Source organism: Gopherus flavomarginatus, chromosome 4 (genome assembly GCF_025201925.1).
Source record: "Gopherus flavomarginatus isolate rGopFla2 chromosome 4, rGopFla2.mat.asm, whole genome shotgun sequence".
Lineage (NCBI taxonomy): Eukaryota > Metazoa > Chordata > Testudines > Testudinidae > Gopherus > Gopherus flavomarginatus.
This window is the reverse complement of record NC_066620.1, coordinates 65,946,377-65,960,609: the sequence shown is the minus strand read 5'-3', so window position 1 is coordinate 65,960,609 and position 14,233 is coordinate 65,946,377. Positions and strand designations below refer to the sequence as shown.

The 14,233-nt window shown below is 50.9% G+C and overlaps 1 protein-coding gene across 2 annotated transcripts in view; it reads right to left on the bottom strand.

Moving 5' to 3' along the window:
* Nucleotides 1-3,414: 3,414 nt before the first annotated feature.
* MDGA1 (MAM domain containing glycosylphosphatidylinositol anchor 1) overlaps nt 3,415-14,233 on the bottom strand; it is a 198,261-nt gene continuing 187,442 nt past the window's right edge. The window contains exons 15-17 of one of the 2 annotated variants that reach the window (XM_050948668.1): nt 9,177-9,307; nt 7,319-7,427; nt 3,415-4,037 (exon numbers count right to left, since the gene is read on the bottom strand). In XM_050948668.1, coding sequence (XP_050804625.1) covers nt 3,844-4,037; nt 7,319-7,427; nt 9,177-9,307 — 434 coding nt within the window. In that variant the 3' untranslated portion in view covers nt 3,415-3,843. Of the gene's footprint in view, nt 4,126-7,318; nt 7,428-9,176; nt 9,308-14,233 lie in introns of both variants that reach the window. The other variant, XM_050948669.1, reaches the window with a different exon arrangement.

Here is a 14,233-nt window from a genome sequence, read left to right as displayed (position 1 = left end):
GGCCTCTAAGGAATAACAGCATGTTCCCACTCACATGTGCAGTCTCCATCGCCCTGAAGCGAGGCATCCTTGCTGCTGAACTGGCTCCTTCCTCTGTTCCACACACTCAGCACTACTGACAGTGCAATGAATTCCTTCCTTTCATCCTTAATACTCTGACAAGCTGAGGCACTTGGGTTAATGAAGCTCCAGTAAACACAACACCAGCTGCTTTCAAGCCACAGATAAAGGGGAAGGGAATCTAGGAAGGGAGGGATGAACAGGGGCTCCCTGAGATTTATAAAAGGGCAAACTGGCCAAAAAGCAGTGATCGTTTGAGCCCAATGAATGGAGAAGGCAATTGCTGTCTAAGGGAAAAATCTGTACTGCTCTCCAGCCCTAATACCATGGACAGGAGTGTGACCCTGAGCGTGGTGGGTCAGTTCAGTGGCTCTGGCACATTCCTGTTTGTGTGGTGAATGGGCCAGATGCTGCAGTAAAGCAGGGATGTAGGGGTCACAGGTTTTCCTTTTTAGAATCAGTCAATTCTCACCTGGCCCTGCTCAGGGATAATTCTTGCTAAAGACCTTGATCCCTCTCCTCCACCTCTGTAGCATGCCTCCTGTTCCTCCTCAGGGGAACTTAATCACAAGAGCTCACCCACATTCCCCAAAAATTTCAAAAGGTGCAAATTCATGACCTGCCTCCTCCCCACCCCCACACTGAGAAGAAAATATGGGCTCTCATGGCTAGCTCTTTTGGAAAGGAACATACTCCATCCCAAGGCCTGCTGCAACATGATAGAGAACCTTGGCAGCTGACCCAAATCATTAGCACTAAACACCCAGGCCCCTGTGCTGCCTGTGGAAAGCATCGGCTCTCCTCCAAGGATTGAGATCAGACCCCTTGGAAAGCATACAAGGAGAAAAGAAAGCTGCTTCCTGGAGAGACCACATTCTGGGGCATAGAACTGAAGGAGATTTTCTAAAAAGCTGGGGGCTGGTTGGTTGCATTTCCCAGTGTCTGCTGGCAGTAGGGAGAGGTTATCCTGCAGGGCCCCACTCCAATGTCTGGCCAATGGCAAAGGTACCACATTCCCTTGCTAAATGTTCACTGAGACTAAGACCTGGGCTCAGAAGATAGAGGTGGAGGGACTAAGCAGAGGAAGAGGGCAGAGTTCTCAGTCCTGGAGAGGAGGAAAATCATCAACTGGAGTTTTGGAACCCCGTGGCTGGACCCTTCGATATCTTTTGGGAAGTCCCCTGTGAAGGCTCGCCTCAGCCCAACACCCTTTTTTTGGCTGAGGATGACCGAGGATGACTGGATGGGACTCCCTTTGGCAGGGCTGGCTTTAGCAAGTGCAGGGCCCAAATCCTGAGGGGGGCGGGGCTTGTACTCAGCAGGCGGCGCTCCCAGTCTTTGGCAGCACTTTGGATTGCCAGCCAGGAGAGCAGGCCCACGGGGCTGCTGCACTCTGGGCAGGGTCGCGGGGCCGTGGGGCTGTCGTGCTCCAGCCAGAGCTCCAGATGGAGCGTGGCAGCCCCACGGCCCCGCGACCCCGAGAGCGGGACCGCAGGGCTGCTGCACTCTGGCCAGGATTGCTGGGCTGTGGGGCTGCCGCACTCCAGCTGGAGCTCTGGCTGCAGTCATGGGGCCGTGGGGCTGCAGCAATACAGCTGGAGCTCCAGCCAGGAGAGCGGGGCCACCGAAGACCCCAGTGGAACTGACCACCGCCAGGGTGAGTAAAAAAAATTAAAAAGGCGCCTAAGGCATGGCGCCCTCTTAGGCACGGGGCCCAATTCTGGGGAATCAGGCAAATCGGCCTAAAGCCGGCCCTGCCCTTTGGAGCCCATCAGCACACCTCCTACACTGGCCATGAGGGTCACTGCAGAATGACTCAAGATGCCATCTCCCAGAGGCCTGGTGAGTGAGCGGTTGGCTCGAGGACTGGAAGATGGGTCTCTTGGACAGGAAGGTAGAGCACTGAACACAGGCCTCCCCACCGGGTGTGAGGGGAAGCCAAGCCTCAGACATTTTGGGAAGCCAAGCATCGCAGAAGGCATTGGGCAGGTGATACACTGAGTTGATTTAGCTACACGCTATTGTCCAGAGAAGCCAAAATTTATGATAAAGTCATGAAGGAGGGTGGGGTGGGGGCATGTGTGCTGGCGAGTCTACACCTGAGACAGGTTAGTATACCTCTGCTGTGCTCTTGGAATAGTGAGCAGACTGGGTGTGCCTCAGAGGAAAGAGTGTCACCTCACTGAATCTCCCCCCCCCACACACAGGTACAGCTAACATTATTCTTCGGTGGGAGGGGTGAGAGAAAGGTAGGCCCAGAGCTGTTTCCAGCTGTAACAAGGTCAACATGGCTCCTACTTGTCTAGCCTAAGGGAGACCTTGCTCCTGGGTTCACCTGGTACAGCAGATACCTACACACCATGTCACCCCCAGGCCAAGCCATGGCTGCAGTAGGGAGCAGGATGGATCTGGCTGGAACAGGGTCAGAGCCAAGAGGCAACTCTCCTGAGACATTGGCTTTATTCCTTCACGGTGGCAGCATGAACTCCATGAAGAAGAAATCCCAACTTTCTCTCTACCTGCGCCCTTGTCCCCAGCAGCCAACAGAAGTGAAAACCAGAATGATCCCCTCTTTGGGATCCAGCCACCTGCTTTTCCCAGTCACCCAGGAGCTTCAGTGCCCATTCCATCCCCTGGCTCCTCTGATTGTTACTCTGGTGAAGGGAACCCAGCTGCCCCCCTGCACCTCCCTTGTAGCTAATACATCCTGGGGACCACAAGTTCTTGAAGTTCAAGGCAGCAGCTGCAATTTCAGATCCATTCAGAGAGCACAAGGGTTGGAGACTAGGAGAGGCCTGTGGTTTGGGGTGGGGAAGTATAAAGGGTGCAAATCCATGCCTCTTCCCACAGTCTGAAAGGAAATAGGAGCTTGGGGCAGGGAAGGCTAACAGTGGAATGAAGAAAGAAGTTAGTTAACCAAAAAAATCTTAGAGGAGATCCTGGCCCCAAGACTGTTGCAGCTCCCACTCCAATGTGCACTGACTGACAAGTGCTGTCTGCATGTCACCACTCTGCCAGCTCCATCCCACTGAGAGGCTTTTGTTTGCAGCCTCGGCTCCATCATCAGAGTCTGTGCACCCAGTGGTGGGAAGAGAGAGATGCAGAGAGAGAAGCACCTGGGAGCGTTTGGTGGCCAGTGCTGCAGTTGGATCGACCCAGGGTTTTTCCACCACTTAGTACAATCCAGATGATGAGTCCACTCCGCTGTTGACTTCTTTGGGCGGGGCGGCAGGACACAGCAAGTGGGAGAAGGAGTGCTGTGTGGATTAAAGCAAATCACACATAGACAATTGAATATATGGAAGTTTGGAAGATGCGGATGGAGACACTGAAGCACATGAAGCATGAGGCGAGAGTCTATGGCCAACCAGCACACGGGAGGTGAGCTGCCCCAAATGGAGACAGGTGGGATGTTACCGTAGGGGCGCTGCAGCTGGTACACAGTAGTCAGAGCCAGCAGGATAAAGGTGGAACATGGAGAGTCAAAAGGGGAGCGCTGCGATACATGGTCTCCTAAGCTGTGGCCTCTGCAGTAAAGAAGGTAACAGTTCTGGTAGAAATTTGTGCTTTAATATATATATATATTTTGTTTAAAACAAAAGTTCCCACTTCCCTGAGGAAGTCCTGTCAGATGTTCCCAAGGAAACACGGGGAGGGGGAGTTTCCTCCTTCATTTGTTCTTTACATTTTTGTCATTCCCATTTTTCTTCATTCCTTCTTGTGTGATTGTTTTCTTCCTTCCTCTCTCTCTCTCTCATTTTGTGTTTTTATTTTTTTATTTTTTTAGACATTATGACTTGAGGAATCCACCAGGTTCTGAGCAGATCCCTTTGCGTGGTCATGCTTGTCAGTCTTTGGTAACATATGGACACTTTGGTGTGCCAGTGAGGAAGGGGAGGAAGAGGAGTAGAGGTGACTGAGTAGGAAAGGAGCAGGAATGTCTTGTCCAGAAGACAGGAATGCTTGCTTGCCATCATCTGAGCAGCACATAAAGGAAAAAAGTCAGTGGCCCACTGAGAGAAGACCTGTGCAGGGTTGGGACGCCGCTCCCTGGAAGGGCGACTGCTGCAGGCCAAAGAGAGAGAGAGAGAGATTGGTTATGGAAAACAGACATACCATGTAAAGCAAGTCAACCAACATCAGTGCTAGCTGTCACCACAGGAAACTGCAAGCTCCACATACACTGGATACCTGCTGTCCTACTCTCTTTCTTGGGGATCCAGTTGAGACTGTAGCTGGGATTACGCTCGTGGGACACTAGCATTCATGCTCAGGGACAGAAGTCAAGGAAAAACCAGCATTCCTCTTTCCCACTACAATGTGGCAACAAACTGGCTATTATAGTACAGCCATGGCATCACATCGTACAGCCATAGCATCACATTCTACAGCCAGGAGGGAAGGGTCCCTCTTTAGACACCTTTCATGTCAGGAAGGTATCGTCAAACTGGAGAGGCTTAGCGAAGAAGACCACAAATGATAATGGGGCAAGAGGGTTTATTTCTGAGTGAAGATGAAAGAACTAAATCTTTCTTGCCAAAACAATGACTGAGGGTGATCTGAGATCCACCTACATGTATGTGAAAAGTGCATTTTCTAAGAAATGAGAGAGATTGTTCAGAGTGGGATGGTGAAACGAAGCGAAGTAGAAAGTATTTCCTGACTATAAGATTCATTAGGCTGGGGAACTGTCTCCCCAGGGAAAAGGCACATTGCTAAGGACATTTAGAATGAGACTAAACAAGCAGCTCCAGCGTATACTCTAGGGAACAGTCCTGCCTGGGCCTCAGAGGTGGACTAAATAGGCCCCAATACAGCTACTTCTGTTCAATCTCGAAATTCTAGGGTTCTCGGGTTAGCTGGCACCCTCAGTTCTGATGCAGTCTGTCCCTCATTGGAGGACTTGAGCCTTAAAAGCTCAAAGAAGATCTACCCCCTTTCCAAGGCTACTCAAATAACTAGTGTTAGCCAGCTCCACTGGTACAGGATCTGTGATGCTTCATAAGCCTTTCCAGAAATAGTGATCTTGCAACTGCCTAATACCCTGGCCAAGACCTTGGCATATTAATACAGAGTTCAGTGCTCAGTTGCAGGTTTCTGACCAGCTAGAAGGTACAGCAACACCATTGTAGTGGGGTGGTCACTTGCTCCTGGCCTGAAAGGGGTTAAAAGCCAGCCCTTGGAGAGGGTTGGGGCTGGGAGCCTTAGGCTGGGCTGATTGGGGAAGTAGTCACAGCTGGTCCTTATAAGAGGGCAGTGGACTGGGGACCAGTCAGTCTCTCTGCTTTCGGGGGGGGGGGGGGGGGGGCTGGCTGCTGGGAAGCTCAGAGCACCTAGAGTGAGGCAGGGCTGGGGAAAGGCCAACGAGGCTGGAGAGCTCCAGGCTGGCAACTCCCCAGGCTGCAGGGCCTTGTTCAAGGCCCCAGAGAGGTACTGGGTTGCAGAGAAAGGCAGCAGGTTCAAAACCCCCTTGCCTGTGATGAGTGGCTTATACCGCAGTCTGCCCCAGGGCATGGGGGCTAGTTGGTGACTGACAGTAGCCTACGACTGAGGCGAGGTGGGGATGGGGGAGTGGGGGTTCCTTGGGGAGGGGAGACCCCAAGAGTGAGGTGTTACTGTCAGGGGGCAGCACCTCAGATAACAGGGCACTGGAGTCCAGGGAGGGACACGAGGGCCAAGCAGCAGTGGGACACCAGCCTGAAGAGGGTGCTCCGGAGGCTGGACAAGCTAATTCTGAGAAGAGACCAGCAGAAGGTGCTGCAGGGGTGAGTTCCACATCGCTACAACCATCCATATGGATTCTGCTTCATTCTTTAAGGTCACAATGACCCTGGACTATTATTTTCCAGTTCAGGGGTTAGAGGTTCTGGAGCAACTGAACAGCAATGTCACATTGACCATGAGAATGTGGGGGAAGTAGTGGGGGCAAAAGACTTTTCTGGCTTTAAGACTAAGCTTGATAAGTATATGGAGGGGATGTTATGATAGGATAGTTTAATTTGGGCAATTGATCTTGGATTATCACCAGATAAGTCTGCTCAATGGTCTGCGGGGAGATGTTGGATGGGATGGGAACTGAGTTACTGCAGAGAATTCCTTCTTGGGTGCTGGCTGGTGAGTCTTGCCCACATGCTCAGGGTTTAGCTGATCCCCATATTTGGAGTCGAGAAGGAATTTTCCTCCAGGGCGGATTGGCAAGGGCCCTGGAGGTTTTTCGCCTTCCCCTGCAGCGTGGGGCATGGGTCGCTTGCTGGTGGATTCTCTGCAGCTTAAGGTCTTCAAACCAATTTTGAGGATTTCAATAACTCAGTCCTGGGTTAGAGGTTGTTGTAAAAGTGGATGGGTAGGGTTCTGTGGCCTGCCTTGTGCAGGAGGTCAGACTAGATGATCATATTGGTCCCTTCTGACCTATGAGTCTATGAGATCTGTGTCCTACGCTGTCAGGGTTTTACCTAATGAGGCAGCTAAACGCTCTTCCCCTTTCCTGTTGGAAGGCTTTGCTTTAATAATGTGTCATCATACACTGAGCAGTAAGTGTATACTTCCCCATAAAACCCTCCACACCCTCCAACACCCACCCTACACACCACCCACCCACCACAACCCCCCACAGATCCAACCAACATCCAATAGCCACCCTACACACCACCCACCCAAAGCAACCTCCCCCACACCCAACCAACATCCAACAATCACCCTACACGCCATCCATCCAACAAAACCTCCTTTACACCCAACCAACACCTACCCTACACACTGTCCACCCAACACAAACACCCACACAGACCCAACTGACATCTAACACCCCTCCCAAAACCCACACAGATCTAGTTGATATCCAACACCCCCCAACATACCAGACACTCAACTCTAATACCTCCCATTGCACCAGCGTCCACTCAGACCCAGCTAATATCCAACACCCACCCTACACTGACCCAACCAACATACCCTCAACTCAAACACCCATACATACCCCTTTGACAACCAACACTCACCCAACACACTACCCGCATCCCCAGCGCACACACCAACCCACCCACACCAAGCAACACTGATGTAAAAACAGCACAGACACAGACATCCTGCTAACACTCACCCAGCAACACACACCGTGTACTTATACTTACACATGCTCCCTCTCTGTTCACCGATACATGCTAATACCAACACATCAGATCCTCCCCCCGCCATTCTTCATCTAGCAGCCCCCCAGGTGCCCACTCACATGCATACTCAAGCCTTCTCACACACTCACCTTTATTTGGGCCAATCGACTTCCTTGGGCAGTCTCCCCTTTTCAGAGTGACATCATCAATGGCAATGTCCCCCTCATAGCTTGTGCCGCGGACGCCTTCAAAGATGATCTGCGGACAGAGACAATGAACAGTGAGGGGGGCTGCCCCGAGGCAGGGGAATGGCCTCACTGACAGGCCAGGCTCATGTATACAGAACAGGTAGGACACAGGGTGCCACATCCACAGATGCCAACTGCCCAGCATAGGTGCCGTGACCGTAAGGGGGTTCTACCCCCAGCCCAGGGTCCCAGGCTTCTGTAGCCCACTGGTCACCCCCCTGAACAGTCTCTGTTCCCTACAGCCACTTGGCTGCCCCCCGGCTGAGCCCCTGGAGTGGGATTTGTTGCTCTCCCAGCCCTCTGGTCACTCCCCTGCAGCCCCTAGGCTGTTTCCCATGGGGCTCTTCTCCCTCTCCAACCCCCCAGCTGCCTGAGCGTGGGGTTCCTTGTGCTTATCACCTGCCACGCCTGCAGTGCGCAGAGGGTCACTCTCCTGAGTGCTCTTGGGCAGGCCAGTGAGGGACCTACTGTCACCAAAGCACTGGGATGGGAGTAAGTTGAACTGGGGCAGCCCCTGCTCCCCACAGATAGGAGACAGCAATTCCCACTCCACCTCTGGGGCATCTCCTGCATCTCCATTTGGGGGCTGTAGGGCTCCCCTCCCTATGCCACCCATCCTGGTCGGGAATCCTGGAGAGACTGGCTCCTTCCTTCTCAGAGCCTGTCATTCATCAGCCTGAGCTCCCTCTTCTGTTCCCATGGTTACCAAACTCTGCTGGCAGCCCAGGGGCAGAGACTCAATCACTACCTGCTGGCGGCAGGGGGTACACAATTGGTGCCAGCTCTCACTCACTGAGGAGAGGGGTAAAACCCAGCTTCTAGCTCATCCCCTCTTCCCTCCACCCCCACTACTAGTCCTGCATGGCCACTATAGTCCCTGCTCAGCTACCCTGGAGATAGGGTGACCAGATGTCCCAATTTTATAGGGACAGTCCCAATTTTGGAGTCTTTTTCTTATATAGGCACCTATTACTCCCTACCCCCTGTTCTGATTTTTTACACTTACTGTCTGGTCACCCTACCTGGAGAGAGCACACACAGCCTGCTCGCCACCCAGCACCATGGCCTGCTCGCCACCCAGCATCATGCTGCACTCAGGCTCTTATTTGTGATTTTATAGCACCCCACAGTATAGGCACTTCAGGCTTATACAACAAATCAGTCTACGGAGACTCAGCACTCACATGCAACCCTACAACACCAACCCAGCATGCAAGGCATTGCATTAAGCACCCTACAACAACTAATGGATGTGTGCCCCTGCACTCACAAGCCCCAAAAAAGTGCAAAGCCCAGTGCTCACAAGCAACGCTACAACAAGAAACCAGTGTGCATGGCTCCAGAGCGCACAACCCTGCCCCCAACAGGAAGCTCACAAGTGCTAGCGTAACAGCCCAGTGCACTGATCCAGCATTCATGAGCAACCCTGCAGTATCAGACCAGTTCCCAGGACAGTGCTCGCCTCAGCTGCAGATTGATAGTAACAAATCTGTGCTTGTGCATGATGGAATTAGGCAAGAGGTTTGCAGAGGCATGAAACCCCATTCTCCTTCCCCCCTGAAACTGGCTGTGACTTTCAGTACCCTCCCTCCCCACAAGCTTGGGAGTGGGGAACTGCCCTGTTCCCCCCCATGTACCATACATAACCCTGTGTCCATCCCCTGTTAGGCAACGCGTAATGACAGGGCTGTTGTGGTGATGCTCTTCCTGGGCATAGCGTGCACCCAAGAGGTGGGGGGCAGGTCTAGTGCCTGCTTACCTGAAAGGGTCCTGGAGGGCTGATGGGGACGTGTGCTTGTTTCCACTCGTTTCCTTTGTTTTCACTGAGCGACCAGACTTGGGTGTCGATGGCCCGTTTGTTCTGCACACGAACCAGAAGATTCAAGGAGCCTGCAAAAAAGAAACTGGACACTGGAGGCTGGGTCAGGCTCCATCAACTTGCAGGTTGTCATGGTATAATTCCCCAATCTGAACCTTAGAGTCCAAAAGTTGGGGTACCAGCATGAATTTCTCTAAGCTTAATTACCAGCTTAGATCTGATAAGCTGCCACCACCCAAAAATATATAGTGTTTTGGGGCACTCTGGTCCCCCCAAAAACCTTCCCTGGGGACCCCAAGGCCCAAATTCCTTGAGTCTTACAACAAAGGGGAATAAACCATTTCCCCCCCTTCTCCTTTCTTCCTCCCAGATCTTTCCCGCCCTGGGTACACTAGGAGATCACCATGATTCAAACTCCTTGAATCACAACACAGAGAAATCAGGTTTCCCCCCCCCGCTTCTCTCTCCCTGTCTCTCACCAATTTCCTGGTGAGTACAGACTCAATTCCCTTGAGTCTCAACAAGGGGAAAAAATCAAACAGGTCTTAAAAAGCAAAACTTTTAATAAAAAGAAAGAAAAAAAGTAAAAGTTGTCGCTGTAATTTAGATGGTAAAAGTTACAGGGTCTTTCAGCTTATAGACACTAGAGAGAAGCCTCCCCCCAGCAAAATACAATTTAAAATACTTCCAGCAAAATACACATTTGAAAATACCGAAAACAATCAAAAGACTATAACTGCCTTTCTACTTAATACTTACTATTTTGAATATATAAGAGACTGTAGCAGGGAGATTGGCAAGAAACCTGGTTGCACATCTAGTCCCTTTCAGGACCCAGAGAGAACAAAGCAAAACCCAAAAAACACAAACAAAGGCTTCCCTCCACCGAGATTTTAAAGTATCTTGTTTCCTGATTGGTCCTCTGGTCAGGTGTTTTTGGTTTACTGTTTGTTAACCCTTTACAGGTAAAAGAGACCTTAACTATCTGTTTATGACACAGGTGTCCCAGAGAGTCCTGCTGAAACTGGGGCATTAATGACCCTATGTCAATTGCCCAACAGAGCTGCCCATGATTTCAACAAGGGTTAGTTGCCTATATCTTTGAAGATCTGAGCCACAGAGATCACCTGGGACAGGACTATGTTCCTAGAGCAAGAGGACAGAAGGGGATGGGAACCAGGGAGGTCTTGAATAGAATCATGGCATCTCCAGCCCTCGCACTGAAGGGCTAGGCTGAAGCCACTGCTGCTCCTCCGTGACTAAAAAATAAAAAACCAGAGTGTTTGTGGCCTCCATACCCAGAGGTGTCATATCTGAGAGCAGGGAGGCGATAATACCCTCGCTCTATGTGCCTCTGGTCTGACTGCAGCTGGTCTGCTGTGTTCTGACCTGGATACTTCACTCTCAGAGGCACCAGGCACAGGGCAGGGAGGGAGCAATCCCTTTCCATACCGCTCTGGTCACAGTGCATCTAGGAGCATTTCATACGTGGCATCCAAGCCTCAGAGGTAGGCTGGCATGCAGCAGCAGACGTCTCTCTCTCTCTCTGGTTGTGGCAGGACCCCATTGGGGGGCTGCACTGTCAGAAAGCTATCAATAAGTTGGAGGATGTTCAGGGACGTGTAATCAAGATGATGAAATGTTTAGATTCAGAGTGGCTGACTCACAAGGAAAGGTTAAAAGCATGAAATATCTGTAACTTGGCTAACACACCACTATGGGCACAGCGGCACTGCAGCCAGGAGGAAGCCTTCCAGCCCAGGTAGACAGACACGCACTAGCTTGGCTTGAGCGAGTGCGCTAAAAATAGCAGCATGGATGTTGCAGCTCCAGCAAAGATGTGAACTGACCCACCTGAGCTCAGACCCAGAGTTTGGGTGGGCCTGGGAGACTGGAACCGCAACAGTGATGCTGCTGTTTTTAGCAAAACAGTGCAAATCTGCCTACTTAGGCTGGGAGGCTAGTTCCAAGGTGCAGTGTAGACGTACACTAACGGGGAAGGGAGAGAGATTGCCTAGAAATGGCCAAAGGGAGTCAGCACTAATAGGGAAGAGAAATTGCTCAGGGAGGTCCAATGGACTGGTAGTAGGAGTTATGGGATTAAACTAAACAAGCTGAACAGGAAGAAAAAGTTCCCAATAAGATTGTGGAATCGTCTCCAAAGAAAAGGAAAAGAAACCCCATGACTGGAGTTATTCAAACATCACCTTAGGTTTAAGTCAGGACTGGTGAGGAGGCAGGATGGATTGGCTGACCTAACATTCCATCTCTGATTCCTAGGAGGTGAATTTGAACAAGCGAGGGGAAAAAAAAATCCTTCGAATGGTATGAGCAGATCCTTTCCCCGGAGGTGCCCATTTTGCACTTGGATTGACACCACAAACCGAGGTGACATGTGACACAGCACATCGCTCTCCGGAGAGGTCAGACGGCATCACGTGACCTCGGGAAGACTGAGAGGAGTGAACCCGGGCTCTCCTCTGTGGAAACATGGAGCCTGGAATGAGGGAAGTCACTGTGGGAGTCTCTAGCAAAAGACAGCTTTTAGCCACGGGCATCCTTATGTCCTCCCTGCCCGCTGGCCTCAGAAACTACCAGTGAAGGAGTGTCTGATTGAAGAAGAATGAAGCCTGAATCTCATTGAGGCCGTAGGGTGAATTGATGGTCCAAGTAGGAACTAAATAACCCCATAGATCAATGTCAATGAGACTATGTTGAGCGCAGCTAATTACAGCCATCAGAGCTGGGAAGGTGAGACGTGCGGAGAGAGGAAAGAATTAGCAGGAAGCTGCCAGTGAGCGAGGATTAAAAACAGCCACCCTCTATTCTAACCTCTTTCAGTGACTGATGCTAGGATCTGCCATGCAAGAGCCTGGCTGAGCAGCCAGAGGTGGGACAAATTGTTCAGTATATGGACTTTGGTGCCCTAGGAAAAAAGAGAAGGCAAAACGGAAAGTGACTAAGAGGAGCATCTGGAATGTGAATTGGTGCCAGCTATGCACTGACTGTGAACTCCTGATCGAGGACCAAACCAATCCTGAGCACACCCCTGGCTGTCAACTCCAGGCCTCTTTCTGCAGTAACAGGGGAAAAGGAGCAAGGCTCTTACCTTTTGCCCAGCAAAGATCTCTAGTAATAAAAATACTAATAAACTAAATAAATGAAATATAATAAAGAATACACACTTCCCAGGTGAGGATCTTGGAGTGCTTTACAAACATCAATGAAGCCTCACAACACCCCTGTGAGGTGGGTCAGTATCACTAGCCCCAGTCTACAGAGGAGGAAACTGAGTCACAGAGAAGCTAAGTCACTTGCCCAAGATTACATTACAAATCCATGTTAGAGCTGTGAAAAGAACCCAGGTCTGCTGACTCCTAAGCCTGTGCTCTAATTACTAACCCACGCTGCCTCTCTGAGCGTGTTTGGAAAGACATTCCCCTCGACGGTCTCTGTGACCATGGCCTTCTGCTTGCTACTCTGATGGATTCATAGGGCCATGTTCAGACATGGCAAAGAGTGCAAGCCCTTTGAAATCAACAGGATGGCAACTACTGATGAGAGCCAAAGAAATGGAAGATTTAAGAGGCCTTAGAGTCCATTCCTTTGCTCAGTCAATCCTGGTTTGTTTCCTATAATGGTCTCCAGGTCCAGCCTAGCTTAAATGCCTCGTGACGGGAGTACCTCCTCTTGGCAATGAACCTTTGGCTCTGGCCTCCAAATGGGACCATCTGGTATTGTTGGTCCTATGCTCTAAAAAGCAGTACAGCTTCCATTCCAATGTAATAGCCGGGAATACTTAGCTGGGAATACAGGTGGCATGGTAGAGCTTCACTGGGATGACAGTGGTGCCTCCTGCTCCACCCCACCCCTTGTCTTCTGCTGGGGCAGCAAGGGTGGCATCACACACACACACACACTCTCTCTCTCTCTCTCTCTCTCTGCTGGGATTGTGGAGGACTGAAGATTCTTTCTTCCCAGACCAGACCCCAGCTTACTTGAAGAGATGGAACAACAGGCTGAGAAGATAGATTCCAGCCAGCCTGAAGATCAGCAAAGGCAGGCTGGCTCTATGCCACCCCAGCAGATAGGCTGTGAACATATGTGGTCTAATGCCAACAAGCTTCTGCCTAGCATCAGGAAGGCACTAGGAGAGGGCCCTGTGTCATGGTCCAGGCTGATCCTGCCCCGAGTGCTGGATGTGATCAATGGAGCCCATGGTGCATGGCCTCATGCTTTCTAGGATATTCCTCTGAAAACAAACTCTGTGAGCAGGACCCAGCTGAGATCCACAAAGTCCTGACCAATGACCACATGCAGCTCTGGTGATTATGCACCTCTGTGCAACAGGAGCCTTCTCTCATCCCTACTAATCCTCCTTGCTTCCTACATAACTTTCAACTCCCTGATAAATACTTCAGATGGGTTCAGGTCAAGCCAAACACCTTACGCTTGTAAGGGGACCAATGTCCCTCTGCTAGAACAGAGGTTCCATGTCCAACCAGTTGTTTATAAAGGCTACCTAACAGCTCCAGGTGGGCATTCCCCAGTAGCAGACACTGTACAGTTCCTGGGGTAAGGAAGGATACGCTGGTGGTTACAGGACAGGGAATCAGGACTCCTGGGTTCCATTCCCAGCTCTATCCCTCTATGACTTGCTGTATGATCTTGAGCAAGTTATTCGCTCTCGCTCTGTGCTTCAGTTTTTCCATCTGTGAAAGGGGGATAATGATATTAACTCACTTCACAGAGGAAGATTATGAGGATTAATTGATACTTTACAAATGCTTTGTGATCCTTGGATGGAAGATGCTAGTGAGTGGGAGAGTAGTAATTATACTGACTTTCCAATGGCTCCATGTAGGAGAAAAATCTAACTGGGAGATGCCTCCAGTCCCCAGCTCACAGCCATCAGAGATGGGCACGTTCTGTTCCATTCATTCCCTGAGGGCCAGTGCAGGATAGCTGCCTGCAGTTAGGGCAGGGCAGGAAACTTT